General features: G+C 33.4%; 2 protein-coding genes across 3 annotated transcripts in view; both read right to left on the bottom strand.

Annotated features, from left to right (window-relative positions):
- Positions 1-9,274, bottom strand: part of LOC112800396 (uncharacterized) — a 41,907-nt gene extending 32,633 nt beyond the window's left edge. The window contains exons 1-14 of one of the 2 annotated variants that reach the window (XM_029298211.2): positions 9,008-9,274; positions 7,937-8,040; positions 6,562-6,696; positions 6,425-6,475; positions 5,369-5,463; positions 5,157-5,266; positions 4,675-4,776; positions 3,623-3,811; positions 3,381-3,541; positions 2,603-2,773; positions 1,835-1,927; positions 1,403-1,721; positions 391-495; positions 183-278 (exon numbers count right to left, since the gene is read on the bottom strand). In XM_029298211.2, the coding sequence (XP_029154044.1) occupies positions 183-278; positions 391-495; positions 1,403-1,721; positions 1,835-1,927; positions 2,603-2,773; positions 3,381-3,541; positions 3,623-3,811; positions 4,675-4,776; positions 5,157-5,266; positions 5,369-5,384 (1,362 nt within the window). In that variant the 5' untranslated portion in view covers positions 5,385-5,463; positions 6,425-6,475; positions 6,562-6,696; positions 7,937-8,040; positions 9,008-9,274. Of the gene's footprint in view, positions 1-182; positions 279-390; positions 496-1,402; positions 1,722-1,834; positions 1,928-2,602; positions 2,774-3,380; positions 3,542-3,622; positions 3,812-4,674; positions 4,777-5,156; positions 5,275-5,368; positions 5,464-6,424; positions 6,476-6,561; positions 6,697-7,936; positions 8,041-9,007 lie in introns of both variants that reach the window. The other variant, XM_025842653.3, reaches the window with a different exon arrangement.
- A 3,332-nt stretch (positions 9,275-12,606) lies between these two features.
- On the bottom strand, positions 12,607-14,028 carry LOC112800395 (uncharacterized). Its single transcript, XM_025842652.3, has 2 exons — positions 13,365-14,028; positions 12,607-13,249 (listed from the first exon to the last, which is right to left on the bottom strand). The coding sequence occupies exons 1-2, from the start codon at positions 13,913-13,915 to the stop codon at positions 13,063-13,065; spliced, it is 738 nt and encodes a 245-aa protein (XP_025698437.2). The 5' UTR covers positions 13,916-14,028; the 3' UTR covers positions 12,607-13,062.
- Positions 14,029-17,864: the final 3,836 nt, after the last annotated feature.

The following is a 17,864-nucleotide window of genomic DNA, read 5'->3' as shown; positions in this document are numbered from 1 at the left end:
GAGAAAAGAAGGCAACGGTTATGGAAGTATGCAATGTGGCAGCACTTTGATGCTTTTGGTTGGACCAGAACGCTCACAACTCAAATGAAGTATCGCTGTCTCATGCACTAGGACTCTCAAATTAATATATAATTCTCACTATTCCAAAACAATTTTAAAATAGCAGCGATGTTATATAGTACCTGCACAGCAGCTGCAGTTTCTAGTGCTATGGTCTGACTTACAGCAGTATCACTTTCAAAGAACTTCACAATTTGATCGATGCTGTCCTTTATATACTGTCAAAATTCTAACAACAAATTAGTAAACAACTAAACCAAAAACTTAAAAAATATAATATAAAGAAAATAGTCAAATCGATGATAATAGGAATTAATATTCACAGCTTACAGTCATATAACAAGGAGAAGCTTTGGCAACCATGCTCCAGTCCACCTTATCATCAAAAGGTTTATAATAGAAGGCACCAACTAACGAGTCACAGGAAGTTGCACTCTGAAAGGTCAAAGAACAAAGATTGAGTATACCACAAATTTTTTTTTTCTTGTTATTGTATAGAAGAAAAAATTGGTTGTAGGAGCCGTGCAATATGCTACTGGTAAAAGTCCCGAAATTTCATTTAATGTGAATAAAGTGTGCCAATTTTATGTCCTCTCCCCAAGAGAGCACTGGAAGGCTGTGAAAAGGATTATCCGGTACCTTACTCGCACCCAGGAACATGGAATTCTGCTCCGACCAGCCCCTGACCAATGAACCTGAATCTGCGAGGGTACTGTGATGCTGACTGGGCTACAGATGTAGATGATCGGCAGTCCACATCAGGGGTCTATGTCTATCTAGGACCTAACCTCATTTCCTGGTGGTCCAGAAAACAGCCTACTGTTGCTCGGTCAAGTACAAAGGCAGAATATAGAAGCATGATAGACCTCACTGCATAACTCATCTAGGTCCAAACTTGGCTCACTTTACTGAAGGTTCCCACTTCAAGACCAATGGTTTACTGTGACAACCTCAGTACTATAATGCTAGCTCGCAACTTGGTTTTGCATAATAGAACGACATATATGGAGTTGAATCTGTTCTTTGTAACAAAGGAGGGTCATGGAAGGGAAATTACTGGTTGCTCATATTCCCACAACTAAGCAGCCAGCAGATGTGTCGACTAAGGCAGTGTCTAGCTGAGTAAAAAATCTAGAAGAGTCTAGAAGCTGTTATGGTAGTTATAGGAAGTGCCAGCTAGGATAGATTCCCTAACAGCTCAAATTAACTCTATTATGCCACAATTGTGTTGTTAAGCATAAAATATAAATCAACAAAATTAACATCAATTGTAAGGAGAAAATTCAGTTGCAAAAACAAAAGGCATAAAAAGGAAGAAGAACAAGAGGAGGATAAGTCATACCTCTGCAAGGAGACCTTTTGGCGATGATAACTTATAGGAGCCCAACTTAATGTCAAAGACCTTGGTTTCTGGATAAAGCTTTACAGAGCAACTGAGATCCTCACATGATAATTCAGCAACAGGCTCTTTGGCTTCCCCAATAAGCCTTGAGGCATTATGATTCATGTGAACTACCAGGTAAGTGTGAAGAACATCTGCCTTGCTAGTCACAGATTGCCCATCATCACTTTCCTTGTACCCAATTATTTTATTTAATCGGTTCCAATCCTCCTCGGTGAAATTAAATTCCTCACTTCCCTCTTTAGGAGATTCACTGGTCCTGCCAGTGTATGTGATCACACATCAGCAATACTGTCAAAACTATATTAAAAAGAAAAAGAAAAAAATCTTTGTCATTATGAGAGATGGAATATTTGAAGACAAAATATTCACCCTCCAAATGGCCACCAAGATTTCCCTGCTTTCTTTTTCCTCAAGTTAAGATCCAATTCAGCCGATTTCTCCACAAACTTGTGAGCCAACATTCTGTAAATTGCATCAAGTAGGAATACTTCCAAAGTTGAACAGGAAACAAGACAATTCCAAAGTCTACTATATATTACAATTTTAGTTGAACCCAAATAGACAATGACGACAAGAAATCATTATGGAACTTTCACCTGAATACAGAGCCTACAAAGTGAACTTATTAATTATCAAGGCAGAGCCTAAGACAAGAACTCAACGTGTCAGAGTCGGAAAAGAAAGCGATTATAATTTCCACAAAAGATTTTCTTAATTGAAGTAGCAACCAAGAAATGACATAATAATTTTGTAACATGACTTTGCTAAAACTGGTTGTAAGATTGGTTGCTATGCATCATTCAATTCAGCCAATAAAATAGACACAGTCGATACTAGAAGCTTAATAGACACTCACACCAGCAAACACGCAAGATTTTTTATAAAAGTAGCATTACAAACTTCTTTAACCAGTTTCTGACATAACGGCTGGCTAAAGATTCAAATTGATGTAATATAATCTACCTTGAAAACCTGAGCCTACCTTCTGATACTATAGTTACCTAGGAAATGTATGCAGAATGCAAACTGACGGTTAACATCACACTATACCTGCCAACTAATAATGACCGTATATACTATGTTTTTCCATATGAGTAATCAATATTAAATATTAAGATAAAGTTGAAACTAAAGTACCTCCATTGCAGTATAAGGTCAATATCAAGTTCACGATCTAGTTCTTCGATCTCTTTGTTGCCACTGATTGTCACCTGACTGGGGTCAGATTTGAGCAGTGAAGCATAGAGAGAGATATATCTTTTCCGCAAGCTTGCATATCTTAAAACTTGCTCCCAGGACATCTTTCCACTGACAGTAACACAATATTCTTAATAAAACAAGTGTATTGAAAATATGATAAATAAAGATCAATTCCCATCACAACACATGAAGTTCTTATATTAATCTGAGAATGTCCCTAAAATATTCTGAAGCTTAAACAGCAAACTAAAGTAGGTGGTTGGTTTGAAGAATACACTAAAAACTAGAAAAAAAACTCAGGTCAAGAAATGGACATGACAATCTAAGTCATCTTAGACCAGAAATATCCTGAGATCAGATCAATGCTATTACTACCTTCGTTTTCTCTCCTACCCTTTCTTTTCTCTTGTTTTCTCTAATTTAACAATCAAAATCATACAAAAAATTTTATTAAAAAATCTTAAGCACGTGGATTGAATTCTGAAGCCATATTATAGCTAATGCATGGAACAAAGATGTGAGTATCAACTTGTTTCTAGGATGGGGACTAGTAATATCTTACTCGTCACTGTTGTTATTTCACATCATATTATCCTCCTCAATTGTGGGCTACTTGTGCAAGCTCCGTATTTTATCTAGAGCAATTAGCATTCACAAATTGTATCTTGACATCTATTGCATCAGGTTGTGAACATAATAGGGGGGTGTAAATTACCTCGCTTTCTTCATCTGGTCAGATACAGCTTTACAAGCATACTTCCACCAAGACTTTGGATCAACTTTAACTGCTACCAGTGGACGAAAATGGGCATACTTCAGACGTTGATTAAATGCAGCAAAATTGTCTGCTAATTTCATAATATCCTTATAACCATCCTACAAAGATAGAACTGTATAGATTACCCCACTAACAATCCCTGGAAGCAAAAGAAAGCAAAGAATAAGAATCAATAGAACCTTAGATAAGCTGATTGTAACATCATCCAAATTGACAACTGCCTTCTGTAAAGGCTGCTTGCTATCAGTAGTTTCATTCTGCCGCAGCTTGGAGTATTTTGCTTTTCCAGTTACTGGTTGCAGAATGTATGAATGTTTCCTTGATAAATTATCAGCAGGCCTCCCATCTTTAGTTCCAAATTTAAATACCTGAATTTTTGAAAAAATTTGATGAGGATACTGAATATCAAAGATATGTTGATAACTGATGGATTCAAGCTTCTGTAGTTCTATTCTATCCATATAAGTCCGAATAAATTGCATTGCATAATAAATTATAAATATCCCTAAAAGCTGGTCATCCTTCAATCTTTCATTCCATAGCCCACGCCAAAGGGTAAATATCCCAAACCATAGAACATTAAAGCTTCTGTACTTCTATTTTGTCCTCATATGTCCAAATAAATTGCATTCCATTTAAACATCCCTAAAATTTGGCCATCCTTCAATCTTTCAATTTGTCTTCTACATGAGCAGACCACCTTAGGTGAGATTCTACCACTTTTCTGGTTAATAAGTGGACTAAACACAATCTGCATGACTAAAGAATCAAGATAGAGCATCTATATCCCAAGCAGGATTATCCATCAATCTGCTCCACAAAAATAGTATCTTTTCACAACCAAACTTACCGGAATATTCCAAAAAGGTTCATTCCTTATTATCCCTGCGTGTGCACATGCAGGTGGGCAATTTCTGTAGAGGACAAGGTATCTTTAAAAGAAAAGAAGCAAATGAAAACATGCACGTCCGAGTAAACTGAGCCAGGTAAGAACACATGCCTAACACACTGTATATCTCATAGAGAAACACATCTAAAGAGACCAATAGCATCACAACACATGAGAAACTAATGTTGTCAAAAAGCAAAGAAGTTCCAATGAACCTTCTAAACTGTATACACACACTCTCCTGACATCCATAATATACAGAAACAGAAAAGGACTAAGTTTAGAAGGTTGGGAGAAAGAGAAAGGAAAACCCTCGGCCCTTACTATCCACCAAATACATACCTGAAACCACTCTGAAGGAAGCAAGTCTTCCCATGCTTGGTTAATATGCCATGGAATAATATCAGAATCAAAATAAACAGCAAGTCGATCAAGCTCAACAGACTGCAAAACAATAAGGAAAATATATTTTACACCAAAAAAAACTAGCAACATAATAGCTATAGAAAGGAAATAATCATTATGGACCTTTGAACAAGAATGTAATCATATTGCAATTCTGGATTTAACTACGGTTTCTGGTAACTATGATTCTTTGGTAAGTAACACAATTCCTTAAAAGAAGCAAATAAAAAAGATTATACATAGAATCAATAATATAACAACCTTATTTTCACCCCTAGGAAACTTCAAATACAAAATCTTCTTGATATCTACTGTTTGTTGCAGGAAACATTACACTAGAATGATACAAGCATATAAAGCAGTACAAAACGATTTCATCATGACAGCTGATATCAATTCATATTAAGATAAATTAGAACCTTTTGAATGCAATCCAGTGCCCCTCCTGTAATAAAAGTCTCTTTCCCAGTATCATCTACCGTCATGGCTGAGAGTTTGTCCAACATAACACCAGCTGCAAATGGGTGCCCTGGATTACTACAAGGCAGATTATATTAGGCTAAAGAAAGATATACGAAACTGTGTACCATCTAAAACTACCATCAAGAGAACATTTGAAACCCTCCTCTACCTCTCCGAATCTTCATATCTGATGTGAATATTGGAAATTGAAAGTTTCAAATTTCCAATTATTGTGCTGATGAGGGATCCCAACCATGATGTATTCTTCAAAATAAAACAAGATATAAAAGTCAATATAAGTTATTCTTGAACATACACAAACATCCACGCACATATTTAGTAACATACACAGGGCTCCAAAGGAGGCATTAAGAGTACATATTCCTGAATAATATGGCATGCATATGTGCAAGGAAACTATAATGAAAGCACTTGTTCCCCCAAAATCCCTTAGTTAACCTTAATGTATACCCAATTCACTAAGGGCCTATTTGAGTAAATAACTTATTTAAGTTCTTTTTGAAAAGAATTATTGATAAATAATTTATGAATAAGTTAAAATAAATTTCAATATGTAGTAATAGGTGCTTCTTTAGAGTGTTTTGGAAAGTATTTCGTTCTCAATATTCACTAACTTGACTTCTTGAGCATTTATAATCTGTGAATTTAAACAAGTAAAAAAAGTTAACAACATATTGCTTGACTTTTAAAGAATGTTTTTATTTAAAAAAAAAAAAGAGAAAAAGAAAAAGAGACTGAGACTGAGAGAGAAAGAAATGGACCCTTGTAGGACATGAAATACATAAATAATAGTAAATTTATTAAAAGAGAAGGGGGGGAATATAAATACTACTTCGGAATTTTGGCATGTAACTGAACAGAAAATAAGTTTCTTTCAGTCTTGACTGGCAACTTTTATAGGGAATACTTTGTTTGCAGTTTCTATGAGGCTCGGGCTGGGCGTGTGATCCAACTTTTAAACAATTTCAGATTCTCAAGAGACTTTGGCCAAGAGAAGAAAACTTTTGTGGCAATGATGGTGCTGGTTTCACAGTCCTTTGGCACATTTGGCGGAATTAAAATGTTACAAGATGGCTGTCACTACCTCTGAACTTATTTTAGGCAAGATATTTTTGGTTGGACACCACATAATGTGAAATTTTCAACTCACAATAATAACAAGTTGCTATTAACAACAAACAAATAAATGAAACAAAGCTGATACCATTTCAGACTTCAACTGTTGCGACTTCTCCCATATCTTCAATTCCATCTCCTGTTTGTCAAAAGAGAGGTAAGTATTCTTCAGCAAATAAATTGTCTAGCAACAAATTATCTGTTGACCAAATTCAAACTTCTGACCTGTATTCTGCTCTTTTTAGCTTCTTGGACAGCATCCTCACTACATCCCTCAACTTGAGTTGCAGGTTCAGCCAATAAGAAAATGCGATCCAAATATACCAAAACTGGATCTTGGCCAAGCCTACTCCATGGAACCTTTAACAAAGCAAAAATATAAATATAACCATCGCTTTATATCGAAAGGATTGTGCTACTTAAAAAGCCTGCTCAGTTTATGCATAAGTTAAGATAAGCATAAAAACCCAGATTCTCTTTATATGGATACAAGGAACTTGATCCAATAGGAAGGGAAAAAGTGAATTACAAGTAAAAGGATGGAAAGTACCCTCCAATACAAAAAAAAAAATAAATAAACAGCAAGAACAAGAAGGAAAATGTAAAAAATCATGCAATACTGTCATGAAACAAATAAATGTCATATATAAGTACAGGTCTCTTTTTTACTTATAAAGAAACTCTATCTTTATTTAGGAAAATGGGAGCAAGGATTAAACTCTAGATGTTTTAATCATAGAAGCTCTGATATCATGTCACAATACCATCTCTCCTTAAGGCTAAGTCGTTAGATAGAGGTACATGAATAATTATATATCTAACAAATACAACTATAAGTATCCTTCAACACAAAAAATAGATATAAATAATAAAAAATAAACAGCAATAAAAAGAAGTAAAATGTAAAATATCACACACACACACACACACACACACACACACATAGATGCCTCATTCTTCAAAAGCCTTGCAAAAGAACCAACGGAAATTGCTCCAAGTCAAGGGCACAAACACCTACCGAAAAATATAGGGATGGAAATATATCTAACCTCGTAACTATGAAAAAAAAACATTTGAAATTTATTTTTTAAAAAATAATAAATAAATAATTGAAAAACCCATAGGAAAAAATGTTAAATGAAATATATGGTTAAACCACAATGTTAGCAAAGGGAGCTGCAAAAAGACAAATTTCACAATGGAAATAATTGAAATAGATGCCTTCGAACTTCATAGCTATCTCAACTTTTCATTTCCTAACCGAAAATGATGAAGGCACCAAGTTGAGAAATAGATACAAGCTATCTCTTCATATTTTCCAACTTCTAAGCTCTCTCTCTCTCTCTCCTCCTCCCCCCCGACCCACCCCCTTTTCCTGACATTTACTTCTTCCCCACTCTCTTATTTTCCTCTATTCTAATACTAGATCAAAGAGATTTACTACAGAAGCAAACGGAAAAGAACAAGAAATGCAAAAATGTGAATATGTGTACATGTGTTAAGTAACTTACAACCATAAGAAAAAACACAGGAGTATTGACCATTCAACAATATCACAATTCAAAATATATGTATCAGATGCAGTTAACCAACCACCAACCTTCAGTTTCACTGATCCAAGAAAACCTGCCTTAACCTTCACTGGCAATTTTAAAGCATTTAGAGCCTCAGGCTTAAGCTGCATATTCTTCAGCTCCACATCACCTGTGTCATATTTTAGTCACCAGTTATAAAGACCAAAAGAGATCAAGAATGCTTTAAGTAAATTTGATGACAGGGCAGACAAGCGTGTATATCCATAGGATCTTTCAAAATCTTAAGATAGTACAATATTATTAGTGTATTACTTCTACGTTGCCACAGTTTAATCATCTCCAAAGATGTGCATTCACCTCGGAACAACACACCAATAGATCAAGACAACTAAAGCAAATCAAGTACTGAAATATCCATTTCTTTTTTCTCCTAAAGGTTGGTTTACACTCTTTCAGAAGTGGTTGATAATTCCATTCACCATAGATAAATGTAACAAAATCAAGTGTGAGGACATCAGCTAAATTAGTAGCAAGTAAAAAATATGACCAAGTAACAAAATTAGCAACAAGTTTTGTGCGACCAACTTAAAACCTGGTCCAATATCTACGGCAAGGAACACAATTAGCAACAAGGCTAGTTTATCCTAAAATGCTATAAAACGTGAAGTGGTGTTCATCTTTCGCAAATCTCAACACACTGAGAAATATAGAAGCAACATTGAACAAGCAATGTAGCTAAGTGTCATCTGCTGATCGCAAAATCATTTGTTCATTGCCGTTTTTACCGCTCATTCACCTATATCCAGTTAAACTACGGCATGAATTTCACATTCACCAGAGAGGGAAAAAAATTTCAAACAAAAGTTGCTAATACATCACTGGCGCATTATCGCTTCGATTGTGCCAGCACAGTCAACAGATTGAAGACATGAATTCGATTCATCGAATATAAACATCGTGCTCTCAATATCAATTTCAACCACTACAGTTTACTCACAAACTCAGCCTCACACTAATCTCAACTCAGCAGTGGAGTTAATAAAAAGAATTAGCAACTACTGTTACAGGAAGCAATCGAACAGTGATTAAAAAGAAGAAACGAAAGGAAGAAAACGAGGACTGAGGAATTAGCGAACCTTTCCAGACACTGATTTTGAGAGCCTCTTTGTTGAGACCTCTGACATAATTGCCAAGGTACCTCTGCAAGAGGTACGCTACCTGATCCTCCAGCATCTTGTTCCACTGTGATGATCATGTACTCATTACAGCGATGATCGTGATGGTTATACAGACGAAGACGACGAAGAGGTTTATCAGAAGAAGCAGCAAGAAGAAAAAAAAACGCACAAGAAATGAGTGATACGGAGCTTTAATGCCACGTCTTCGTTATTGTATACTTCATCAAAAAAGAAATAAATATCTAAAAAAATAATAAAATGAGGACTGGAAGGTACAGCAAGAGTGTGGATCCTGTGAAATGAGGGTGTACATTACACTAATTTATTTAACCATTAAGAGTTGAGCACGTGGAGCATTTGACCACGTGAGGTCATGTTATGCTAAGATGGCATTTGAACAGAAGCGTAATACTGAGGTGCAGACCGCACTGGAAACGGCGAGCTTTTTTATTCTTAATTTGCTTACAGCACATGCGAATACGGAATACCTCGAGGCGGTTCTCGATGAAAAGTCCTGTATTTATAAAATGAATTAAAATTGATAATTTAATTTGCACTTACCCACAAATATCTACATTATTTTTATCATAAAATATTGAATGAAATACAAACTAACTTAATGCTCTTTTTTTACTGCAAATATAGTTTTATAATTAATTGTGGTGCCCCAAAATATCAAAGAAGGTTAAATTCCTCTTTCTTTTAACATGTGAGATGTGACAATTTCTAAACTTCTTTAGCAATAAAGAATATGTTTAAAAACCATAAAACCTAATACGAGTGGCAATTACTTGTTTAAAAGAAGATATTATGGTGGATTGTATTTGCAATTTTGAAAAAAAAAAGTGAAAATTAATTTTTTTATTAAAAATTAATTTATAAAATGAATACGTATCTTTAAAGCAAAAGATAGAAAAAACTGAAGAGAAAAAACGGTGTGGCACACTAATGCAAGGATGGTAGTATTAATTATGAACGTGGCGCGATGCGCCCAACACTGACACCGGCACAACGCCAGCAACGCAGGCCAGCTCGCCACCTTGCATGCCGTGGCCTTCGTGGGTAGCCAGAAGTTTGTATAACGCTGTTATTATATTAACCATGACCATGACGTCGATGCGTCTATCTACCACTACCTGTATCTGTATTAAATAAAGTAGAGTAAGAACTAAGAACTAAGACGAAAGCTTTCTTATTAGGATAAAAGATTAAAAGGGTCATGTTATTTGCTAAAAATATTATCAATAAAAAGTTTCAACAAAAATCAACTAACAATTTTAAAAAAATTTGGTGACTAGATATTTTATGTGTTTAATTCATGAAAAAATTAAAACCTTTTTCTCTTAATCAATATTTATTTTTAATTTTAAATTTGATACTAAAAACCAAAGGTTTACTTCATCATCATATGCATAAACTGGAGAGTGGAGAGTGGAGAGTGGATCCTTTTCAGTGAAAAAAATTAGATGTTATATAGTGTGTAATTTAATTTTTTATTATTTTTTTCTTTTATTTAATTTTAGTCCTACTTAGAGAATTAAAAGTAAAATATCACACTTTATTCTTTCACGGGTTTTTTTTCATTGGAGGGGATTTATTTCCATATAAACTGCACATAAACACGGAACACAATACGAGACACACAGTATTTAAAGATTTTATCCGCTATTTGGCTTAGTTAAATCTCGAATCCGAGTGTACTTGTTGCAAACCATACGGGATTTGGATTTTCTAAAATTTAAATTTTACTTTAGAAAATAAAGTGTGATTTTTTACTTTTGAATAGTTTTTTTTTATGTTTATTTTTTATCCCATTTATAAAATTAATGATAAAAAATTATATTTTATTCTCTAAAATAAAATTTAAATTTTAGAGATGACCACTGCAGCAAGACCAAGACCGTGTGTTCAATATTTGAGGTTGATTACCATCTCTTACGGGGCCAAGGCCGTTCATTCTACAAATTTGTTTATTTATTGAAATAGACCCACTAGACGCTCCACCAAAAGGAAATTAAAAGGCCTTTTTTGGTGGGGGAGTGGGTGGGTTGAGGAAAGAGGGATGACCCACTTGAAAACGAATAAGAGAAAAATGTGGATCATGGAAAAGCCTCTTCGCAAGGTAAACGCCATTTAGGCCCTTCAATACTGCTGGGTTCAAAACAGCGTCCATTTCTAGCTTTATTTCTGCAAAGCCCGATGCGTCTCAGAGTTAACGTTGATGCCGCAAAAGACGTTTTTGCTAATGTTTTAAGCTTATTAGCACCATGTTTTCTATTATCAGTTTATGACTTTTTTCCCCTCCTGAATTACTATCACGCTCACATTTCAGCTACTGTTGCTGGGGATAAATTTGCAAAAGCTTGATGTTTTCGTTATAACAAGTAGCCAAACAATAATGATAAGAATGTTCATGGCTCTTGATCAGAACAAAGAAGTAACTTTTATTCACTACTATGCTATATTCCGAAATTTTATTTTTACCAAAGGGTAATGAAGACAGGAGAAAAAGTCTTGACAAGAAAATAGGACAGGTCAAATAAGGGCTAGAACATTTAATTCCAAAATACCCAATGGCAACAGAATATATGGTGAAAAGTAATTGGCAGCAACGGTTCTGGCAACTGGGTTTGGGAAGCTAAGTTATTGGACAATGAAGCTATGGTTTTGGCCTTTCACCATTAGAAATAAGTCAATGACAATTAATACTCACTTCTCTTAAGTTCTCTAGATGCCCTCCACCACCGAACATATTTTGGAACTTGGAAGTAACTAATGTGGAGTTTTTATTATTCTTCTTTAAAGTTGAAGTAACCATTTAACATTATTTTAACCAAATATGTCACGGGTTTATAACTTTTTGCCTTTCAGTTTCAGCTGCCTTAAATATCTTGATTAATATAAGCGATTAAAGAAAGTATGCTTTGCTTTCGCCGTCGGTCATGGGATGCTATGCTCACCCCATACAGCCGAGAATAATTGGATTTCATTACATGAATATTGAAGATGATATCTTAAATGGAGTTTTACACTTTTTACTTTACCTCATCATACTTTAATTTTGTGGTTCTTGAGGGGAAAACAAAATAAAATTGAAGATGGATGATTGCTTACAGGTATGAGAACTCATAGCACTCTACAGCAGCAACTACTTAGACATGTTTCATGTCTTACCGTACGGACCAGAGCATCGTATATATATTTAGAAAATATTTTAGTAACCGAAAAAAGCCAAAAGTACACTGAGGTACTGAGCTATAGGAACTTGTCTCAAGATTGATGTGCTGAATGAACTTCACACCTTTTACCTTTGGGTTTTAATTTTGAAATGGAAAGAAATTTTTAGCAGCTGTGTTTCTTTTGTGACTCCAGAATACGAATGTAATATCAAATGGGAAAGAGAGTAAAAGAACTGAATACAATCATCAACAACCATGGTAATTAGTAAACGGTAGAATCAGATTCTGTTCTTCTTAGTATTATTATCAATTTCTTCTCTAAACCAATATCATGAACAAATAAAAATTAAAGAGAGAACAAAAGAAAGAAGAAGGAAATTTAGCTCGTATTCAGTTTCTTCGTTAAAATTATGAAACATTTTTGAGACAACATACATAACAGTAAATACATTACATGAAAGTAGCAGAAAACCAAAACGTTTGGTATACTTTTCCCACCCCAAAAAAGAAAAAAAATCCCCAGAAAATAAGCCATTTCGGAGAGAGGATCCCGCAAGCGTTACAGTACACACACTCTTCTGAACAGGCGTAACATTTACAGCTTGATGAACAAAAATTACTTCCACAACTGGATCTCTTCTCTCTCGAACCTTCTTCGATGAAAGAAAGAAAGATCTATCCCCAAAATTAAAAAAAAGAAAAAAAAGAAACACCTTCTCTTCTACTTTTTCTTTTTTTGTTTTTACTTTTCTCTTTTTTCTGTTGTTTTTTTAGTGTATTCTCTCTCTCTCTCTGATAACCCTAAAATTGCATCGAGGTGGTTGGTTTTTTCATCTAAGCGGCAGCAACCGTTCCTGTACGGAAAGAGTACTCTTGAGCCCTGTTTGGTGATGTGGATTTTCTTTGCTCCTTTTTTCTCAAAGCTTTCATGGAAGAAGAAAGGTTCCGATTCTTCTCCTTAGCTTCGTCTATCTCAATCTGTTCTAGCCTGCACTCTTCGCTACAGAAAGGAGTGTCACCCCTGCCATCAAATTTCAAAATCAGATTCCAACTATCCAAACCCTAAATCTAAAATAACAAAAATCCATTGCGGAATTGGGGAAAGGGATCTGGAATTCTTGAATCTTGATTCTAACCTGTACATGAAGATGTCTCTGTTTTCCCCGAGTGGCTTCTTGCAGAGGAAACAAGAATGGAGGAAGTGAGGTTGGTGATCTTCGAATCTTGCATCGTAGAATCTGGCGGCAGATCTCGGCGAAGAAAGCGAGAAGGGTGCTCCTCTAACGCCAGGGTTTCTGTAATAGGTAGCGTATCCCATAGTCCTGGAAACAAGGGTGTGTTGATATTGGAAGTAGTTGTGACCTGAATGGCCAGGCTCTGTGTCAACCACAGAATCGTCTTCGTCAAAGAAACAATGTCTCTGGTTATTTGAAGCAGCCATGTTCGCAAAGAGAAATGCGTTTGTTTGAGAAAGAGAAAGAGTGTGTGATGGGAGGGTGGTTTTTAAGAAAAGGAGGTTGAAGGTAGGTGGTGAAGGGGGAAGAAGAAAGAAAGGGTGATAGTTATAGAGTGTGGTTGATTGTATGCGGAATACAAAAGTGGGGGCTATAATAAACAACGGCAATCCTTGGTTTTTCAACTTATCAGAATCCGTCCTAGTCATGAATCCATCGGCCCAAAAATACATGCCTGCATTTGCCCCTTCAACTAAATTATATTCCCATTTTATATTGGTTTTATTAGGTGTTTTTTTTTGTAATGAAAAACATTATAAATACATTGATTGAAAATTATAATTATACTCTCTTTTTTTTTTCATAAAACACCTTAACTATTAAGATCCTTTTTTCTAGTTTTGAACTAAAAACATCTTTTAAATAATTATTTATTTATTATATTCTTTTTTTTTAGTTCAATTTGTATGTATTCATAACTTAATTATTAATATTAAAAATAAATCTATTTTTTAACTATGATGTCTCATTAATTAATTATACATAAACAAGACTAATTAAGTTTCATATTAATTGTGTTAAAAAAATTGAGAAAAATAATTAAACAAATATATTGTCTTAAAATGAAATTATTTATAATAAAAAAATTAATCACTATATTTAAGAGTAAATATCTTTAAAAGAACAAAAATATTAATATAAACGGAAGAAAATGACAAATAGATCATTAACCTTTTAGTGTGTAGACATTTAAATTTTTAAAAATTTAAAAATATATTTAAGTCTTTCACCTTCTCAAGATCTTAATATATAAATTTTTGAGTTTAATTTATTTTATTTTAAAAACACTCTCATATGTGCATCTATGTATCGGCCAAATCAGAATAACGAATAACCACATTTGATTTTTCTATTAGGTCTAATAAATTTAAATTAACAAAAAAATTGATGTGTCTAATTTTTAAAAAAATTAAAAATTTAAATATATTTTTAAATTTTTAAAAACTTAAATATTTATGAATCAAAAAATCAAAAATTTATTTATTTTTTTGCTGTAAACTTTTACAATAATCATATACAAAAATGAAACCTTTTATTTACCTTCTTTGTCGTTAAGAATCCGTCTTTGTCTCTTGGAGCATAAGATTTTTTGTTTAAAAATTTGCCTAACACTTGAATCACATAGTATACTTTTAATTTAATTAAGCCTATTCAACATTTGGATTTGCAATACCAACAAATTATAACTCAAATAGAATATATAATTTTTTTATTTTTATCTAAAAATCTCGAAATTCAAGTTTTACTTCTCATTTTTTTTAAAAAAAAGCATTCGGCTTTGCAATGATAAATAAATTACCAAATGAAAAAAAAAAGTATTTGCAATGGTAGCTAGGGTGAAGACAGCTACCACTAATATTGGAAACAATTTCAATAATGCCATTGTGAGGGAGTTTGTGGGGTGGTTGAGTTAGTGGCAATTTTGTGATTTAGAGAAAGTAGGAGGGGGTTATAGTCCCATAGAGAAAGAAGGGGAAAGATCTTTGCAAGTTGAGGAGTATTTGAGTGTGTCCGAAGTGGTAGGGGCCCAGGTGCGACCAAACCGCACATGTCCCCCCCTTCCTGTCCACGTCGAAGCGTAGTGGGTTAAGTTAAGGAAAGAAAAGAAAGAGTGACCCCTCCAAACTCGCGCAAAGCGCGTAGGTGTAACGGTCACAAGTTATACAAGCCACCGCCCAATGTCAAATGTCTTGGTGTGTGGTTTTCTCAGATGGTAAATTACTGGGTCCACGGGCCACCTGCCTCCCCCATTTATGACCACCTCCTCACTTCAAATTTTTCAACCACTAACCATAACCTTTCTTTACTTTTGTCGCTGTCAAAATAATACTCCTATGGCAGTATAGTACTACATATTAATTACTATGCTACACTAATAGTAGTATAGTACAAGGGATAAATCCGTTCCCAATTTTCTGATAAAAAAATAAAAATATCTTTATTCTTTTTAACTGTAAAAATATTTCATAATGTAATAGAAAACCAATATTACATATATATTTTCAAAATATATTTTAAAGTTAAATTTTAATGTAATTTTTTAAATATAAATAAAAAAAGATAATTTTATCATTTTTTATGTATAGTTAAATTTTTTTGCAATTCTTTTTATTATAGTTCATAATATTTTTATACAAATTCTAGAGATCAAATTTTTATTTTATTTTTATATATTTTTAAATATTTACACAAAATCTTAGATCAAATATATAGGTTAATTATGTTTGTCACTTATAAAAAAAGTTATTATTTTTGTCATATTTTAAAATATTTTAAAGATGTTTTATTTTGCTTAATATTTGAGAATATTTTATTTTTATCGAAAGTGGAAGACATTTTCAACAATATTTTTTTAAAATTAATATTGATTTTAATAGTTTACTGTAATATATGGGTTTTAAGTAATGCATGTTTTAAAGATATATGTTAAAATTATTAATTACTTTTAAATTTATATTTTTTATAAAAATTAAATAATATTTTAACATGTTTCCTTAAAATATATATTTAACTAAACTCATAATTTAATACCACTAACCATCCCTCCTTCCCTTACACAATGTTGGATTGTGTTTTCAACTGAGCTATGTTAGACTTTAGACTTTGCGTAAACCGTTTTGTAGAGTTATTATTGGAATGGACCTTATTATTTACAAATTTGACTAATTTAACATGACTTTATAAAAATTCTCGAAGGCTGTAGTATTCTGCTAATAAAACATTTTTTTGTAATTTCAAAACTAACTCAAAATTTATAATCAAACCATTCTTGCACCTGATGCCATTAACCGTCCTACTCCGTCACAAATGTCTCGTGATACCATTAACCGGCTTGAATCCTGATTGAAGTGGCAATATACTTCAGCTCGAAGAATTTCAAATTATAAATAAATCATGGTTGATAAATAAATATAAAAATAGAACAAGGGATTTTTCATGAGAGGTACTAATAAAATAATGAACAGCAAGGTATTCTTATATTGTAAACAAACTTGTATTTAAGTAATTATTTTATTTAAATAAATAATACATATAACATGCGTTTGACAAATAAATTAATCTTAATATATTAAACTTTAGATATATTAATTTACTTAATTTTAAGCGCGTCTAAAATATTAGAAGTTTAATATACTAAACTTTTAAAAACACCCAAAAATAATTACACTTTTAAAAAGTTGAGGTACCTTTCAGGTAGTAACTCGCTCAAATCATCGTCATCATTTTCATTGTGACTTGGAAACATTTTGCGCTATTCGACGCCCGACATTGACCGGCACAACCTCTACTCTCTAGAAGTGATCACCCTCGTAATCAATCTAAGAACATAATTGTTTTCATTTGATTTGATTTTTATATTTAAAATAAAAGATGATGTGCACTTTTTCTAGGTAGTATCAATATCACAAATTTAAACTAAAATGTTTTAACTATTAGAAGTTGTAATAGACTGTTTTGCGGATTTTTTATTTTTATAAATAAAATAAATATAATAATTATCAAAATCAATAATTTTAAAAATATTTATCGATTTAAATTTTTCGGTCTTATTTCATTTACAGTATAAACGAAATATATATATAATTCTGTAAGTGAGATACATGAAATGTCCATCTCGTTTACTGTGTAAACGAAATAGATAGAAGACAAATTGACAGCTATAAAAGGATGTGTAACTTTTGATATTTTTCACAAACATTTTCTATCCTTTTTATGTCTGGTTTTTCTCACGAAAATAAGGCATTAATGGCCAGTAACAGTCCATACATAATTGTGCTTGTTTATCCTAATTATCATATGAGAAATAGCGACAACGGGTGACATTTGAGTGTGAGGATCCGATATTGTTTCGCGGTCAGCGTGTGAATACGTTGCCGAATTGGAAGAGTTTGATATTGAGCAAGTTCGGTGGTATAAAAGTGAGGGAGATCGGAAGGGTGGCGTATAGGTTGCTGGCACCCGTGGGTAACGTAGTCTTCCAGTTTCGACTATTCCAACTTCAAGGGGACAAGCATGTGCGACTAATGTTCGACATCCATGGGAGGATCATGGTGGAGCATATAATGGAGCTTTTCGCCGAGATGAGACATAGTGGTTGTGGTGGTTCCGTACACTCGACCT

Source organism: Arachis hypogaea, chromosome 5 (genome assembly GCF_003086295.3).
Source record: "Arachis hypogaea cultivar Tifrunner chromosome 5, arahy.Tifrunner.gnm2.J5K5, whole genome shotgun sequence".
NCBI classification, from domain to species: Eukaryota; Viridiplantae; Streptophyta; class Magnoliopsida; order Fabales; family Fabaceae; genus Arachis; species Arachis hypogaea.
Note: the sequence above shows the minus strand (reverse complement) of the source record. Positions and strands in the feature narration are given on the sequence as shown.

What these genes read in the sequence shown, in the direction of transcription:
- LOC112800395 (XM_025842652.3), bottom strand. Translation starts at nt 13,915, where the DNA reads ATGTATTTTTGGGCCGATGGATTCATGACTAGGACGGATTCTGATAAG. An exon ending in AGAGACATCTTCATGTACAG is followed by an intron (nt 13,250 to 13,364) that starts GTTAGAATCAAG and finishes ATTTGATGGCAG; the next exon opens with GGGTGACACTCCTTTCTGTA.